At 48.5% G+C, this 17,363-nt stretch overlaps 1 protein-coding gene across 2 annotated transcripts; it reads right to left on the bottom strand.

Annotated features, from left to right (window-relative positions):
- Positions 1-530: 530 nt before the first annotated feature.
- On the bottom strand, positions 531-17,002 carry dspa (desmoplakin a). 2 transcript variants are annotated; one of them, XM_062481971.1, is made up of 24 exons: positions 16,615-17,002; positions 15,907-15,991; positions 15,547-15,668; positions 15,268-15,406; positions 13,869-13,994; positions 13,573-13,632; positions 13,312-13,479; positions 12,882-12,986; positions 12,701-12,796; positions 12,436-12,561; positions 11,958-12,110; positions 11,645-11,799; positions 11,236-11,362; positions 10,682-10,868; positions 9,409-9,680; positions 9,018-9,199; positions 8,397-8,535; positions 8,010-8,203; positions 7,730-7,892; positions 7,557-7,640; positions 7,260-7,367; positions 6,888-6,986; positions 4,872-6,698; positions 531-4,339 (listed from the first exon to the last, which is right to left on the bottom strand). In XM_062481971.1, the coding sequence occupies exons 1-24, from the start codon at positions 16,851-16,853 to the stop codon at positions 1,115-1,117; spliced, it is 8,181 nt and encodes a 2,726-aa protein (XP_062337955.1). In that variant the 5' UTR covers positions 16,854-17,002; the 3' UTR covers positions 531-1,114. The 2 variants fall into 2 exon arrangements, with proteins under 2 accessions (XP_062337955.1, XP_062337956.1); XM_062481972.1 differs by having other exon boundaries at positions 6,201-6,698; positions 16,615-17,001.
- Between the last annotated feature and the right edge of the window lie 361 nt (positions 17,003-17,363).

The following is a 17,363-nucleotide window of genomic DNA, read 5'->3' as shown; positions in this document are numbered from 1 at the left end:
ATTCTGAGATCACTTGTTTGGCTGCCGTGAACAGTGAAACTTGGGTTACATAACATCAATTTGTGAGTTGTGGACCTTGATTGCTGAAGCAGTGACCTGCTTAATGATTGACTCTGTCCGAAGACTGCCATTGTTCAAAAAGCTATCTGTCTCAGCCTTTACAAAGTTACATTCCTGTGTCCTATTTCTTGAAGTCTCACAAGTGGTATTTAACAATATAGATTTACTGTGCCACATAACTATGAATGCTTTCTGGACTTTAGAAAGCATTCATATTTTGGGGGGCTTCATATAAATGGGCAAAGTGTTCTGTCCCAGTTCAATAATTACCTTACATGATGCATTATGTTCTCAAACTACAAACTACTAGCCATGGAAACATAGCTGTTACTACTTCACTTTAGACAATGGATGGCTCTTAGCACCATCTATGGTTGAAAACTGATATTACATGTTCCTGTTACAGCTGCAATGCCTCACATTTTCATTATAAATGTGAAGGTGCCAGGACATATTAAACCACACGAATATTATAGGCATTACATGTATTTATTTTCATTTAGCACTATATGATAATATACTGTTTGATCATGAGAATAAAACATTTGACTTCATTTTATAAATTTTTTAACATTTAACTCATTCTACTGCTTTTTTTTTCTCTTCAATTGAGAACCATTCGATGTATGTTAGGTAACAATAGTGACAAATTCAAAAGAAAAGCACAAAGGAAAAAACACAGTTGACTTCCACAGCAAGTAAATCAGCTACATTTAAATCAGATTAACAATTTAAAACCGTAAAGTTACTTATTTCTAGATTTACAGTCTTTATCCTGCATAAGCATGACTTTAAACGAAGCATATCAGATATGAAAGTGGAAGATATACTAAACACAAATGATATATTTCCCAATTAAAAACAATAACAAAACCCCATAAAATGCCATAGATCTGTTTAGATCAGAACGTCTATCAAACTCCTTTATAAAGTAATATATTGCGTACGTATCCTTCCCTAACCAATATACTTAAAGAAACAGCAACTAAAGAAAACAAGTAAAAACATTCAAGATCACCTAAGGTCTTCTGGCCCTCTGATCCCCTCCTCTGCATTAGGAGAGGGAGTTGTTGCTGAAGGACGTGCTATTCGTGGTGAAGCTGTAGCTAACCGAGGAGTAGTCCACACTGCCTCTGCGGGAGCCCGTCCTGGAGCCCACTCGTGATCCGGCCCTTGACCCGGGGCGAGAGCCTGGGTTGGACACGTTGTAGGGGCTGCTGATGCCCTTGGTGGACATGGAAGATGCCTGGAGCATCTTCATCTCATTGTTTTCTTCCACCATGCAGCTGTCCATGGCCTCCTTGTAAGAGATTTTCAGCTTGGTCTTGGGGCAGGTCAGATTCTTAATGTGGTTCCTGGTGTCCTGGAGCTTCTGCGCCCCTTTGCCATCCAGCCAGCCCCTGCGGATGACTTCCTCAATTGTGGCCCGCTTCCCGGTGCCAGGCTCCAGCAGACCCCCTGTCAGGTACTGGAACTCCAGGAACCTCTGGCCAGCTTCGTAAGGCAGCCACTTCTCTTTCATAGCTTCGGCAGCTGACATCTTCCTCTGGGTCTTCACGTCTTCAAAGCCAGTAAAGGCTTTCTGGGCAGGCTTCAGCTTGGAGGCCATGTCATCATCTATGATGCCCTGGTGCACAGCATCCTGCAGGGGGAGCCTCTGGCCGTTGGCAGGGTTGACAATGCCTCCTGTGCACGCCTGGGCCTCCAGCAGCCTCTGGGCAGTAATGGCGTCCACTAAACCCCTCCGCAACGCCTCGCTGATGGTGATCTTCTCCAGGGTCTCTGTGTCAAAGATAGCCGCCACGGGGCTATGGTCATCAAACATCTCTGCGGGGGAGAGGGTGATGGAGATGCTATTGAAGCGTTTGCGGACAGTGGGAGAGGAGGGGGTGGCCTGGGAGGGGGTACTGCATGTCTCCACGTCCTCCGCAGTGCTGGCCGTGATTGACAGCTCCATGCTGCTGGTTCGGCTGGTGATCATGTCAGCAAACTGGGGGAGGGTTAGGGTTCCGGCCCGGTACTGGTCCAGAGACCTCTGGCTGATGATTCCTTGATCCAGGGACTTCTGGATGTCGTACTGAGTGCCGGTTTTCCTGTCGACCACAACGAGACGTTCGGAGCCGTTCGACTCTTTGATGGTGATCTCCTCCCACTCACATTCCTGCTCTGACAGGTCCAGGAAAGTGTCATAGTCGATTAGCTCCTTGTGGTAGGCCTCCCGCACCGTCATCTCTCTCCCAGTGTCAGGGTCAACAATGACCACCCGTCTTTTCCGCAGGATGTTGGTCTGGCTGTTCTCCTTGGGGGGCTCGGGCTTCTTCTTGTCTTTCAGAGGCAGGAGCACTAGACCAGTTTTGGGGTCTTTGATACACCTGTCCTTCAGCTGAATATAGGTCAGGTTCTCATGGGTGTTGGGGTCAAAGAAGCCCTTGGTGTCGTCCCCCTCGTAGGTGAGGATATCGTTCATCTCTTTGTCAAAGTAGCCCCTCTGGTATGCCACCTCCACATCGATGCGGTGGTTCTCTTTGGGGTCAATGATGCCACCACTCGCTATCTGGGCCTCCAGCAGACGGATGCCATGGCCTTTCTCTATCAGTTCCTTCTCAATGGCCTGGAAGAGAGAGATGGTCTTCTCTGTGGCAGGATCTCGATATCCCACTACGGCCCTCTCGGCTGACAGCAGCTTGTCCTTGAACTCTTTACCCACCAAGCCTCTCCTCCAGGCCTCGTCCACAGTTAGATAGAGGTTGTTGACTGGGTCGATCATGAAGCCTGAGGCAGCCTGGGCCTCTAGGAGCTCCAGGGTGGTCCCTCGTCGGAGCAGGCCATCCTTCATGGCCTGGTAGATGGGCATGATCCGGTTGTTGGCCTCGTCATAGATCCCAGCGATACAGCTGGAGCCATGCAGATAGTTCTTGAGCTTGTCTTCAATGTCCTTGCTGGTGAGTTGGCCTTGGCTTAGCTTCTGGAAGTCTGCCTCGTCCAAGAGGTTGGAGTCGACCAAATCTCTCACAGACACCTCGCCTCGGAGGCCTTGCACGGTCATTTTCTTCTCTGAAGCAGGGAGGAGGAGCAGACCTGACACTGGTTCTATCCTGCACTTAACCCTCAGGTCACTGTAGCTGATCTTTTCCTTGGAGGTCGGGTCTACGTAGCAAGCGGGCTTCCTGTTCAGAGCCCTGTAGAGATCCTCGTCGATCAAGTTGCGGTCAAGGGCTAAATCTTTGGCCAGGTACACACTCAGGACGGGGTCCAGGATCCCACCGACAGACTCCTGGGCCTGTAACAAACGGAGGGCTGTCTCTTTGTCCAGGCGGCCCTGCTTGAGGGCCTGTCCCACAGAGAGCAGCTTGCCAGTGTATGGATCTTTGAATCCTACGCTGGCTGCTTCAGCTGTCAAAAGGGCATCTCTATCTTCTGTGTCAACCACCCCTCTGCTACAAGCAGTGTCCACCGACATCTTCTCATTGAACTTGGGGTCAATAATGTGTCCTGTTGCAGCTTGAGCCTCTAGCAGCATGAGGGCGCTGTCTGGCGTCAGCAGGTTCTTGGTCTTGGCTTCAGTGATGGACATCTTACCCTGGGGGCCTCCTGTCATGCCAGAGATTATGCCCGTGCCCTTTAGATGAAGCTGGATGTCTACGGTCACCTCCTCGATGGTCCTCTGGCCTTTCAGAAGCTGCTCCAGGGTGGCTCTGCTGATGATGCCGCAGTCGCACAGCTGGTGGGCTGTGACTTTGCGACGGACGCCTTCGAACACCAGCTTGCTGGGGTCCACGGTGGGCAGCTTCTCGTCCGTCTGGGTCTGCCTGCTCAGGGCGTCAGGCCTCTGCTGCAGCCTCTTCAGCTCCCTCTCCAGGGCGTCTCTCTTCAGGGCCAGGGTCGACACCTCCGTCTCAGAGCTCTGCAGCCGGTTGCGGTATCTGTCCTCCACACTCCTCAGCTCCAACATCAATCTCTCCACCTCGCTTTTCAGGGAGCCCCTCTCCCGCTCCGCCTTCTCCCTGTCCGAGTCGCTCTGTCTCACCTGGCCCTCCTTCAGGTCGTACTGGCTCTTCCAGTAGGTGAAGTCCTTGCGCATGGTGTCGCTCTCCTCCTTGAGCCGCTGTTTGTTGCGCAGCTCTGTGTCCAGGGAGAGCTTGATGCGGTTGAGCTCTTCTTCCAGACGGAGATGGCGACCCTTGTCCTGTTCCAGCAGTTTGAGTTTGGCAAGCAGGCCGTCTTTCTCATGCAGCAGTGTAGTGTAGTGGTTCTGGGACTCCTGCACCATAATGGATGTCTGGGGGAAAACAGGCAAAGGACAGATTAGATAATAATACATTGAGTTGGGAAGTTTGGTTTCGACCATCTCTTATGCCATGTGACACTTGTCATTTTCTTTCCTATACCAATTGTTAAGCAACATAGCAAAAAGAAGGTACACCTTCACAACACCTTATAAATGGTTAAGTCATGCCATTTGAGTGTTTCATGAATAGTAGTTTGTGTATCTTGGTTGTTAAGGCATTTTCCAAAAAAAAGCCCTTATCCAGCAGGCAGCATGAGAAGAAACCTATTATGTGAGAAGTGTGCATTGTGTGACGCAGAGTCTGACGTAATGTTTTAGCAGTTAGTGAATTGGGTTGATGTGTAAACCAAAAGCATGCTTTTAACATTAGTGCAACGCAAACCATTGAAAGTCATTCAGGAAAAATAATTACATTTGCAGATCAAATATTAGGAAACGTGTTTTCATCATGATTTTCCTATACCCCATTTATCATGCAGAAATTTGTTGAAATGATACTGATCCCTTCAAACAAACTGGATACCTCAATAGACTGCTTTTGGATTTTGTCTATATCCGACTTTAGCTTTTCCCTCTCCTTGGTCAGGTCATTGATGATAGCCTGGAGGTCCAGGGTTCTCTTGTTGCTGCTCTGGAGCTGGATGTGCAGGGCTGAGATCTGTGAGGCGCTCTCCCCATCCACATTGTCCTTGCTCAGCCTCAGCTCATCCCTGTCCTGCCTGACTCCCCTCAGCTCCTCCTCCAGTCTCAGCCTCTCCTTAGTCAGGGTCTGGGTCAGGCTCTTCAGCTTCTCTATCTCCGTGGTGCAGTCATTCAGCAGGCGGCTCTTGTCTTCAATGGTCTTGCTGAGGCTCTCGTTGCGGAGGTTCACCTCCCTGACCCGGGCTTGCTCCTGGAGGAGCTGCTGCTGTAGGGCCTTCAGCTCAGCCATCACCTGAGCCAGGCGCTCTGTGGTGGTCTTGTGCTCCCTCAAGCTCTGGTCCAGGGCCACCTGGAGGGCTCTGAGGTCCTGCTGGTACTTCCTCCCTGACGTGGACACCTCCTCCTGCCTGGCGTTCAGGGTGTTGATGGTGGTGGTGTGTTCCCGGCAGCTCTGGGTCATCCTCTCCAGTTCCGCCTCCATCCTCTTCCTCCGGGTGAACTCCTCCTGGGTTTCCTTCTTGTGCTTCTCAACGTCAACCTGGAGTCCATCCACCAAGGTCTGCAGCTCCCGGATGCGGCCGTGCAGCCTTTGGGCGTTCTGCTCAGTCTTGGTCCTCTCGTTGGTCTGCTTCTCCAGCTCAACTCGGACGAGATGGATCTCCTGCTCAGACACCTTCAGCTTGTTGACCATCTCCAGGGTGGAGGCATGCCTGCTCTGTAGCTCAGCCTGGTTCTGTTTCAAACGCGCGATCTCCACCTCCAGGGCTCTCCTCCTGTTGGACTCCTCCTCCAGGCTGATGGTGAGCTGGCTGACTTTCCGGTCCTTCTCCTGGTTGCTTCTTGTAGCCTCCGCCAGGGCCTCCTTGTGTCTGAGCTCCATGTCCCCTCTCTGATGGACCACGGTCTGCAGCTGCACCTCCAGCTCCGTGCGCCTCCTCGACTCCTCAGTCCCGGCTGACCTCTGCTGGAGGGCTTCCTCCTCGGCCTTCCTCCTCATCTCCTCAGTCTGGGTGACGGACAGCCTCAGCCTCCTCAGTTCCTCCTCCAGGTCGCGCTTCTCCGCCTGCGCCCTCTCGCACTGCAGCCTGAGCTCCGCCGCGTGGTCCTCCTTCTGGGCCGAGGTCTTCAGCACCGTGGTCTTGGTCACGTGGATCTCCGTCTCGTGCGATTGTTTGAGCTGACTAATCTCCTGGCTGCACTGGGTTCTTACCTTAGAGATCTCCGACTCGGCCCCTCGCCGGCGAGCCGCCTCCTCCTCTAGTTGCATCTTCAGCCTCTCCAGCTCACGCTCCTTGTCCTTCACCGCCTTCTCTAGGTCAATCTTCGACCAGTTGAGCTCGTCAAGCTCCTTCTGGCGCCGCCGCACGGCCGCCTCGTACTCCTCCTGCTGGCTGCTGTAGCGCTCCTCGGCCAGCCTCCTCTTCCTCTTCTCCTCGTCCAGCTGGAAGGTGAGGCGGGCCAGCTTGTCGTTGAGATCTTTCACCTGGCTGCTGGTGCTGTCCAGGTTCTCGCGGGCCGCGTTCACCTGCATGACCGTGGTCCTCTTCACCTCCTCCATGGAGATGAGCTGATCTTTGGATTGGCTCAGTTCCAGCTGGTAGCGGGACAAGGAATCTTCGAGAGAGCGGTTTTTCTGGGTGCGGTCTTGGATGTCGTCCTTCAGTCTCCTCAGCTCTTCTTCCAGCAATTCAATCTTGGTGTTCCTGATCTGAGGGGAGAAAGAATAGGTTTGGCTAAGCACAAGGGTTTTCCTACAGTCTAAAGAAATAGTTCCCTGTATTGAGCTATACCGCATACTCCTTCAATTTGTCAACGTTTGCTTCTCTGCAGCTAAGGAAGACGCCGTAGGTCGTGTAGTTGACGTAAATACGGTGTGTCATACAAACCGAGCGCTTACCTTTAGTTCCTCCATGTTCTTCAGCATGTCTCCCAGGTACTTGTAGTAGTCACCGGAGCGAGTCAGCAACTCGATGTAGCGAGACTGGAGATCAGCCGCCTAGTCATGGTAGAATCAGTACGTCAATATAAACAGCCAGATCTTCACACGATAATATGCTCACAAGGGGGCTGAACTGTGAATCGCTGCCAACTGTGTCCGTGGAATTATCGAAAGACTTAACTATCAAGCCAAAAGGCATGGATTAACAAATGAGGATTAACATGGTATCGCAGTAATTATTCCGGGGCATTAATGACACCGCTGGAGTCGTGATCTCATTTGGCGGCAATGCCAGTGTAAAGACCTATCCAGGTCCACCATGCCCCCTACCTCTTCTCTGACCGCGGTGGCAGGAGACTGCAGCATGGTTCTCTTGATAGGGATGTTGAGTAGAGTCTCAAGGCCAGCACTGTAGGAGGCCAGCTGCAGCTCATAGTCCTATCAAAGAGTCAGTACCACAGACATGAAATGTTGTGTTTACGTTGTGTACTGCATGTACGTTTTTCACGTTTATGTTTACAATTGTGTTGTTTACATACACAGTAGTATAATATATGATATGTGTGTCTAGTATCATATACAATATTTAAATCCTGTCCAATAACTAAGTCCAAGACTCCTAATCACCTTTATGGAGGCAGCACAGGTGTCGGCCTCCTTCTGAACATCCTCCACTTTCTCCTTCTTCCCTTTAATCTCACTGTGAAGCGCCTGGCCAAAGAACACCAGAAAGACGTTTGTCAAGTGCTTGAAATCAATACGTCTGGTCCACAGGAGGAGTGGATGTTTCTGAAGCGTACCTTCTGCTGGTTGAGCTGCTCCATGAGGACCTGGATGTCGGTGAACTTGGTGGTCTGCAGCGTGTCCTGGCGCTTCTTGGCGCTGGCGACCCACTGGTCCAGGTTTGAGCTGCTCTGCTTGAAGTGACTCAGCTGTTTCTCCTGCTTCTCCAGGTCCCACACCCTGAGGAGCAGCGAGAGGAGGAGGGGAAGCGTTAACAAGTAATGTTACTGTGTGTGTGTGTGTGTGTGTGTGTGTGTGTGTGGAAGCCTATCTGTGCAGAGATCGAAATACCCGTACCTGCTGTCGATCTGAGCTTGGATGCGGCGCCAGCGGTCGGTCATCTGACCCACCAGTTCTGAATATTTGGACAGATCCACGTCACACTTGTGGAAGGACTGGGAGATCTGGGCGTTGCAGTGCACTGCCTTGGCCAGGTCTGAGTCCATCGCTGTCAGAAGGTCTCTCTTTTGTTCCAAATCTGACTTCATTTGCTAAAGTGAAATAAGAACAGGTACAATATGATATATACACACAAACACACAGAGATACTGATTCACAACTTTGATAACTTAAAAAGAAATAGATAAAATCACATTTCAAACTTCCCTTAATATTACAAAACCCCTAAATAACCTCTAAGTAAACATGGTATCTCTCTGTGTTCTGACGGGGTGTGTGTCTGACCTTCAGAGTGTTGCGGTAGCGGTCCACCTCGTTGAGGTCCAGGGAGGTGGTCTCCTTCTCAGTCAGACGAGCCTCATGGACCTTGATGACATCCTCAGCCTTTAAAATACTCTGGAGCAAGGCCCTCAGAGCTGTAAGTCTGGACAACACAACAGCACAAAGGGTAAATAAAATTTTAAACAAAAACATTTGTTTACAATGTTTTCCTTCTAAAAATACTGTATCTGACATAAAATATCAACTACTACCCATGATCTACTTAAAAATTATATATATACAAAAAAATTAAACATTTAATATTGACAATGCTGTATTTGGCAGAATTTTCATTAGTCATCTTATGTAATGTGATGCATTATTTATAATATTCATAAATTATTTTATTCCTTAATATTAAGTTGCTCAGAACTCAAATCTCTCCAAGCAGATGTGCAGTATTAGCATTATAAAACATTGTCCCCTTAGTGGATCCCTTTGTTTTGTGCCCAAAGGCAAAAATAGGATTGAGTAGGATTTATACTCTTTCTATCTATCACAGCACAGCACAACAACGATCTATCAGCTCCTTTTCACTCAGTGGTATTCAGGAGAAAGCCCGAGGCTGGTTGCTTATGTTGTTACCTCTGTTGGTAGGCTGATGACAGGCCCTGCAGGTCTCCTAGTTTCTGGTTGAGGACCTCTAGCTCGGAGCGCAGGAACTTGGCCTGCTCCGAGTCAGCCGCAGTTCCCTCCAGCTGCCTCAAGATCTTCTCTCTCAGCCTTAGGTACTCGTCGCGGATAGCGTCCAGGTCTCCATGCATACCCTGGTACGACAACAACAACATTTAGCTTTGAACATAGTGATCTGTTCACAGGAACGAAGGAGTGGGCTTCATCCAAATAGTTGCTAGACAGGTACAGAAAGGTTATACAACACTGAACCTTTCCACTCTTGTCAGAGCAGTTCTGCTTACAGCAAATGTCAGGAGTCGTACGCCTTCAAGTGAAACTAGTAGTTATTGCAGTTCCATACCTCCAACTTGAGGAGGCGCTGTGAGCATTCCTGCACACTGTTCTCGCCCAGAGGAACGTGAAGGTGCTGACTGAGGCCTGACTCAGCCAGCTCCAGCCTGCGTCTGAGCGCGTTCAGTTCACTGAGCAGGGTCACGCTCAGGGCAGAGCTGGGGGTGGGAGTCTGGATGGTGGTCTTGGAAACAGTCGTCTTGGTGGTACTCTTGGTGGTCTCCGCCTGGATGGGCTTGGACATGGTGGGCTTGATCACATCCACATTAGTGGCAGAGGCATCTGGGGGTGACACTTGTATTTAACATTGCTCATCAACACTACAGATTGACTGACAAGATGTTTTCTTTGGCACCAATAGGCTCATTTGGGGGGAGGAGTGGCATTTCATGAAGTAGCATCTGAGATAGCACCAGTGACATTACATATACTTACACATTAAAAATACTATTAATAACAAGCAGCAATGGCAGATTCCTCCTCAAATTTGCAAAATATAGTCAAATGTAGATGTTAACGACAAAGGAATTTTAAAAGCACATGTCAACCTGCAGAATACTAAATGATCGCTAAAACCAGAATTGAACCGCCAGCCTCAGAGTTACATATGCTACGTACTAGAAAACTGAGCCACAGGCACTATCATGCTTGGAAAGGGCGATTGCGTGAGTACACCGAGTGACTAACGTGAATGGGACTACGCAGTGTCCGATGCAGTCTCACACTATCGTTCAAAATACAACTTTTACACACATGATTCAAGAAATCTGATACGTTGACTAGATGTAGCATATGTAGCATGATATTATCTACAAAAAAAAAATAGTTCTGGCTCTTTTTGTGTAGTAATACCCTCAGAGTGATACCATTATTATTATGACTATATACAGCTATACTACAAGGTAGCTAGATACTGTGGTCTACCTGGCTTCCTTTGCAGTGGCTCACAGTCTCACTAAACAAATAATCAGTGTCATGACGGACTCAATGGCTATGGCTGGTCTTGAACCTCTGACCTGGTACTTCACAGTATCTTTGTGAGCTATTCACAGTTCTGGCAATTGCCACGTTCAGTTACTGTATAAAAAATAAGCTGTGTCTCCTGTGGCAGGCATTGTTATATTTGGAAAGGTACTTCAGAGTGATGTAATCTTGAAGCAAGTTAGGTTTGAAAATCCATCAGTCAAAATGATATTTGATTTATTGACACATAGGTATTGAGGCAATATGGACATTTACTGTATCTCAGTGGAAGCTAGTAACAGGATGACCGGTTCACTCACTGTAAGCAGGCAGTTGGATCACCAGAGTGTCGTAGTGGCTCTGGGCCCCAGCGTACTGGCCCTCGATCTTCCTCTTCTCGTCCTCGCCGAACATCTCGGAGCCCTGGCTGTTGCGAAGGAACTCCTGGAAGTGGGTCTCCAGATTCTTGATGATGATGCGGTACTCATCAGGACGCATCTTGGACAACTGATTGGAGGGGAGGGGGGGGGGGAGGTCAGGGTTGAAGACAGACTGGGCTGTAGGTAATGTGTTTGACAACCCACAAGAGGGAGTCCCCAATGATGGGTCTGATTAGAACAGGGGTCTCCAGACAGGGAGCTCTCCAGGTACAGGGTTGGAGACCCCTGAATTAGAACTTTGCCTTGTCAGTCACTGGTCTTAACGACAAACGGAGATTTCCAAATTGGAACGGCTAGTCTGAGGTAGAAGTAACTTGTTTAAAATGACAGAAGGTCTGTCTCGTACGGTAAACTCCCATTCTGATCGGCTGCTTTTTGGGCAACCATATGAAGTGTTGGACAGCAAATGAAGTTTCGGCATAGGACAGCCTTACCACAGACAGCGTGAGGGAGTTGATGTGGTTGATGTCTTTAACACAGTACTGCCAGGAGATGAGACTCTTAATGTTGATGTACAGCTGGTTCCAGATGCTCATGATGGCCTCATAATACTGGTAGTTCCTGGAGAGCACATGACAAGAGACATCACTCGGAGCTGTCAAAGCCACAATAGTCACTGTACAGTTCTACAATTTAACCACTCTCATTCTAGACATACTATTCTCAACTGTCAATCAGGCCCTGAAGAGAAGGGTTTCTCATTTTCAAAGGCCTTATTGATTTCAGCCTAGCTTTACTGCAGTGTTTTAATTGATGATTCATTCGAGATTTTCTCTGGAAGAAAGGATTTACTGGCAAGACAGGGCCTAGGGCCAAGAGCTTGGGGAGGAGGAGGGATCTTACTTGTTGGCAAGGCCGATGGTGAGGGGGTTGGGAGGGGGGATGAGCAGACACACAGAGGGGATCAACATTTCCAGACCTCCAGGACCCGTCACGTGCCACTTGCTACGCTGGGAGTTGTCCTTCAGAATTCCCTCGTCTCCTTTCAAGATACCTTTCTATAGAACACACACACACATTTTAATGGACGGAATATTGCCCTGCTTGGCTGTTTTTCCCCAGCAAAGCATGTACTTTAATGTGTGGTTGTGCATTATGTGTGTGTGTGTGTGTGTGTGTGTGTGTATATACATATAGGTGTGTGCGTGTGTCTGACCTGGTCTTGTTTGAATTCACACAGGGCTTTTACAATGACCGGACTAGTGCTCTTCTCCTCAGCATTGCGTGGCTTTAGTCTGACGATGCTCTTGGACTTGTTTTCCAAGGACTGAACCTGTCGCTTGTTCTCCACGATCCTCTCCTTCTCTCTCTGTGGACACGTATACACACAGAACAGGGGTTCTATGAAAAGATGGCCACTGCACATCATTAGGGACTACGACACTAGACTAGGCACGCAAGCACCCGAACCGTTTGCAAATATGGCATGCATTAGAATATCCTTTTCCCAAATTGATACTCTCATATCTCGTTTGGTGTCACAAGCATGGTCACAAAAGAATACATAGGAAATACATGGCACACAGTCGAAACTCGTATTCAAATGGTTGTTTACCTAGTAATCTGTGAAGGGTAATGTATTTCAAACAGGATGGAAGATTTGTATGTGTTGGAGCAGGTGCAGCGTACTCTACCTCCAGGTTCTTCAGAAGCTCTGTGAGGTTCTCCAGGGGGGTGTTTTTGTCACAGGTGAACTTCTTGCGGATGTTCTCATGTTCCCTCTGCAGCTTTGAATACGTGTCGTTGGCCTCCTTGAAGAACTGAATGTGGAAACAGTCATGAATGAGTACGTCAAGTATAGAAATGCACGCGAGTGTGTGTATGCGTGTGCGTTTTCGCACGCTTATGCCTGAGTGCGTGGTTGGTTGTCTGCGCGTGTGTTTTTGTGTTCTTATTCACCTGGCTGTAGGCAGCATTCTCCTTCAGATGGACGTGGATGCACTTGGTGATTTGAAGAAGCCAGCTCCACTGGGTCTGCAGAGTGTCCATGTAGGCCTAAGAAACATACCCCACACTTAGCATAACACCGCGAGCACGAGGCTACACTGGAAATCTCTAGCCGAACGAGAGCAGGCCCCACCTCGATCTTGTCGTAGGCTGGGTGGTTGTTCTTCAGCAGACCATCCACCTTGGTCTTCAGCTTGTTCAGATCCTTCTCCTTCACCTCCAGATCTCTCATTAGCCTCTAAAATAGAAAGAGTGCATGATAAGATCATGTTGCTAACATGGGCTTGTTTAGAGGAGAGCAAATCGAGGCTACACATATTCTCCACCACTGTATTCACTAGCACCTTATGTTCTCAGCGTCGCATTTTATGAGACTTTTGCCAACACAAACTCCAAATATCGGACTTGTCACAAGAAGAGTTTTGAGCTCAACCCAAGGATGAGGTCTCGGGGGAGGAAGCACAAGTCTTCACAAACACACTGACTGACTTATTTATGATGTAGACCTTCTAGAAACCACCCAGAGTTTTAGACAGACCCTGTCTGTCCACCCAGCGCCTTACAGAGTAGCTCTCCTGCTTCTTGGGGATGTAGGCGTCGATGTTCTTGTCTCCCCAGTCAAACACCAGCTCCTCCTCCTCGCGCTCGTTCACCCACATGATGGCGTGGGAGATCTCCTCGATGATTCCCTGCAGCTCTCGAAGCTGGCCAGTGCGACTGGAGGACATTTTCTGGATGCGGGGACGAAACGGACGAGGCTTATCGAATGTGGCAACCTTTTCTCAAGTGACTGACCTATGACATTTGAGTGACAGCTAACTGACCTGCAAGTTGTCCCATTCCTGCTCCAAGGCATGGAGGCCAGCCTTATCGTTCCTCTGAAACTGATGAGATAACAAGCATATGAGATAAGGACCATGGTGTGATAACGAAAAGGGCGTTCGAGTAAAAGACTAATCAAGAGTCCATGGAGTGAGGGAGGAGTAGGAGACAATATTCTTTCAAATACTTATCGCCAGTGAACACAACCAATGGGGTCACTCCAAAACAATTCAAACAGCAGGCAGACTAAAGCAAATTCTTTCACAGAATATTTGAACCTATCATGTCGGCTACCTACCAGTTCCTCTTTGGCCCGCTCCACCTCGTGGCTCCTCTGGATGGTGCTGTGGTACTTGTTGTGGATGATGATCTGCTGCTCGATGCTGGACGCGTCCTCGCCCCACGGGGACATCTCGATCAGGCGCTGCGGACGACACAGGGGAAGGACAGTCATGAAGACGTTGACACGTCAAAATGGTGCCATACATACACACACACACACACCTGCACACGTACACACAGACACTCGAACAAACATGTTAATTACACCATCTACGAGAGCAACGTAAATTGCTCCGGCAACCATTTTGTTTTTTGGGTATTTTAAAGGCCTTGGCTGCTGCAGAAGTTGTTGGTCTTCTCCCTGGCCTCTAGGTGTCAGTGCATACTCATTAACTAATCCCACTGTCAAGCTGTCAGGCAGCAGCAGGAAACTATTCCAAGTATTCCCTTTAGCCAAAGTTCACAGCACTCAGCTCTGATAAGATCCAGAAACCACCCGCAACCAGTTCCTCCCCTGCAACCTCCCTTTTTTCTCTTCTTTCTCTGACTCTTTTTGTTTTCTCACCACTCCCTTTTCTCTATACGGCTGTAACATGCATAATATCAGTCTGGGCAGTTTATATGTGGGAGAGAAGACACATTGACCTGACTTGAAGTTGTATTAGCAGACTGAATTATGGTTTTAGCAAGGAGTTTGCAGAGGGTCTCCAACAGGAGAAACAGGGTCAGCGGAGAGGGGGGGGGGGGGTAGGAGGACAGAGAGGGGGGCCAAAGAAAAAGAAAAGTCAAGAAAGACATGAAGGGGGAGAGATAAAACAAACAAAGCAACTGAATAGAGGGAGGAAGAGAGGTAATGATAGAAGGAGGGAAGAGAAAGGAGTGGCAGGGAGTGGTGACAGAGGTGTGAGCGAGCAAGGACGTTTCCATGTTGGAGTGTAAGAGAGCAGCCAAACTAACACAGAACCACAGTGGAGGGGGTAATATATTACTCTTCTCTCTCTTTGTCTTCCTCTGTCACACGTTTTCTCAGGCCTACGTGTTTGTTTTTTTTCCCTTCCCACCCCACCCTTCTCCACCTCCTCCCCCTCTTTCAGACTTTTGGCAGTGTAATCAGATGGGGTGTGTCACAGCAAGTCAGAATATGTATAAGCTTAGTGTTATGGACTGGCTACACCGTGTACGACGGCAATCTCGACTGCACTCTCTCTCACACACACACAAACACGCACACACCAAACCCATATACCTCACAGAAGGCTGTGAGCCTGTAGGCAGTGAATTTCAGAGAAAATGAGTTGGACTTCCAGAAGGATGCAGTCATCCAGCACACTCTCTCCCCCCTCCTCCTCTGCACCCCAGGGGGATGACAGGAGACGTTGCGTGACACCAGACACCAGGGGAAGTTTAGAGCTCACCTTCTGTTGAGTAATCCAAGACATGGCGTCAATGAAGCTCCTCCCACGTTCTTCCCGCGAACCGCTTAATTTCTGCCTCTGGATTGTCCCTGTGATGGATAACTGGAGTCCTCTATGCACTCCCTGTAAATGTTCGATGCTGGTGGGAGGGGGTGGGGGGAGATGGTCACTTGGTCTAGCTCTCACTCTAAGTCACCTTTCTTTTTCTCCCCACTTAACTCTGTTCCGTACGCATTTCACGTCATGTTCTCCCACCCGCCCGCACACACCCAAGCTTACCTCCTGAAGAGGCTGTCATTGGGCTGGTGCATGTGGTGCAAGTCCTGGGCGCAGCCCGTCATCTGCACCAGGCTCTCAGCAGCCATGCCCAGTAGCTTGTCCACCTCCATAGCTGAGCCCCCCTAGGACACAACAACACTGGTCGGTCAGCCAACTCACGCCATCAAGACACACCACATACATCGGCGCTGTGCGCACACGCTTATGCGCACACGTTTAATACGCACACGCTTATACGCACCCGCTGTACGGACTGCACAGCGCGTGAGAGATCCACACATGCACGTTCCTGCTTCGTGCCTGTATGTTAAGGCATTTGTGTGTGTCTGGGTGCATGGCTTTCACGTGCAGCGCTCTTACCTTCTCCAGAATCATCTGAGCTGTGTGGAGGTACTCCTGACACTTGCCCTGCAGGTATACAGCTCTGCTCTGGATGTTCAGCACACTAAACAAGACAAGTAGAGTGATGGTTCACCATGCAAAACCGTTTTTGTAAAACTATAGAAAACATTTGTTTACAACTATTTAAAGTTCAAAGCTTCTTTACAGTATGGTACAGTACTGGCATATCAGGGATCTATTGGCTAAATGTTTATAAAAACGGTCACTGAATGGAATAAACAACAATTGCCACTCTCAACAATCCACTCAGTAGCATCTGAGATACAAACAGCAGCAAGTATTATTCTAACTTCATTCTGAATCATGGTAAGTGAAAAACAGAGGTTAGGGCTGTGTCTATCGAGAGGTTTCAAATCATTTCTGCTCTTGAAGATAACCCAAATTGGATCCTTGAACCCGCTGGCTCTGATTCAAGAGATTGGATGAGAATGTTCTGACTACAGTAATGCATTTCAAGTTTTAACAGGATACATAACAATCACTCAACAGAACCCTTGATGGTATCCGTATTTGTTGATCTTCATTTTAAGCATAAGACATTCACCATACTGATAGATTTTGATAAATGCTCATCGAATAACCCAACTTTATCTCTGTAATTGATAGTTCTAGTGGCAGGCCATGATAAACGCTGAGTTGCAAATTGTTTTCTATCCAGGTGCTTACCTTGCCCCTTGAGCTCCACCACCACCACCACCACCACTACCACCACCTCCTCCTCCCATGGACGTTTTCGAGAATGTATAGTTGTAATGGTCCGCATGCTGAGTTTGGAATCCGTTGCCCCCAAAGACAGAACCGCCGTCTATCCTGGGACTGGTAAAACTGGCACTTGCGAGGTCTGGTCGAGAACTACTTCTCCGACCCATTGTCGGAAGTTTCGATTGAGACCCGTACATACTCATTTTTTTCCAGTCTGTGATGTTCAAATCTTAAAAGTAAAAGCAAATTGCTAAAGAGTATCCCGTCTTCCAAAAGGGAGAAGGACACTACATTCACCGTCTCAACCTTCTCTGTCGCAGATATTTCTCACTAGGTAGTCTACTGTCAACATACGGAACACACTAAGGACGCGGTTTGATAGGCTGAAAACCACACCTTGTGTTTTCCACGCCCCTCGTTACCTTACCCAACCCCCTTTTCTAAATTCTAGGGGACTCGCAAAACTTCCGCGTGTGGAAGGGAATGCAGAACTAAGGTGCAAAGAACTTTTCCACGTTCTTCACGACATTCTTTTGTGAGGACGACAGACCGGACAAAGACTCCTGTTGTCTCTGCTTTTAAAGAACGGCATTTATATGAATCTATCGCCGCCTATTAAAGAAACACAATTATAATGATAGTAATAATAATAATTTGGTAATATGACCATTTTTAAGACATCAAGGTGGGCGTGGGAAGACAATAAAAGGGAA

The sequence above is a fragment of the Osmerus eperlanus genome, chromosome 16 (genome assembly GCF_963692335.1).
Source record: "Osmerus eperlanus chromosome 16, fOsmEpe2.1, whole genome shotgun sequence".
Classification (NCBI taxonomy): Eukaryota; Metazoa; Chordata; class Actinopteri; order Osmeriformes; family Osmeridae; genus Osmerus; species Osmerus eperlanus.
The sequence above is the reverse complement of the archived record's forward strand: the minus strand, read 5'-3'. Positions and strand labels throughout refer to the sequence as shown.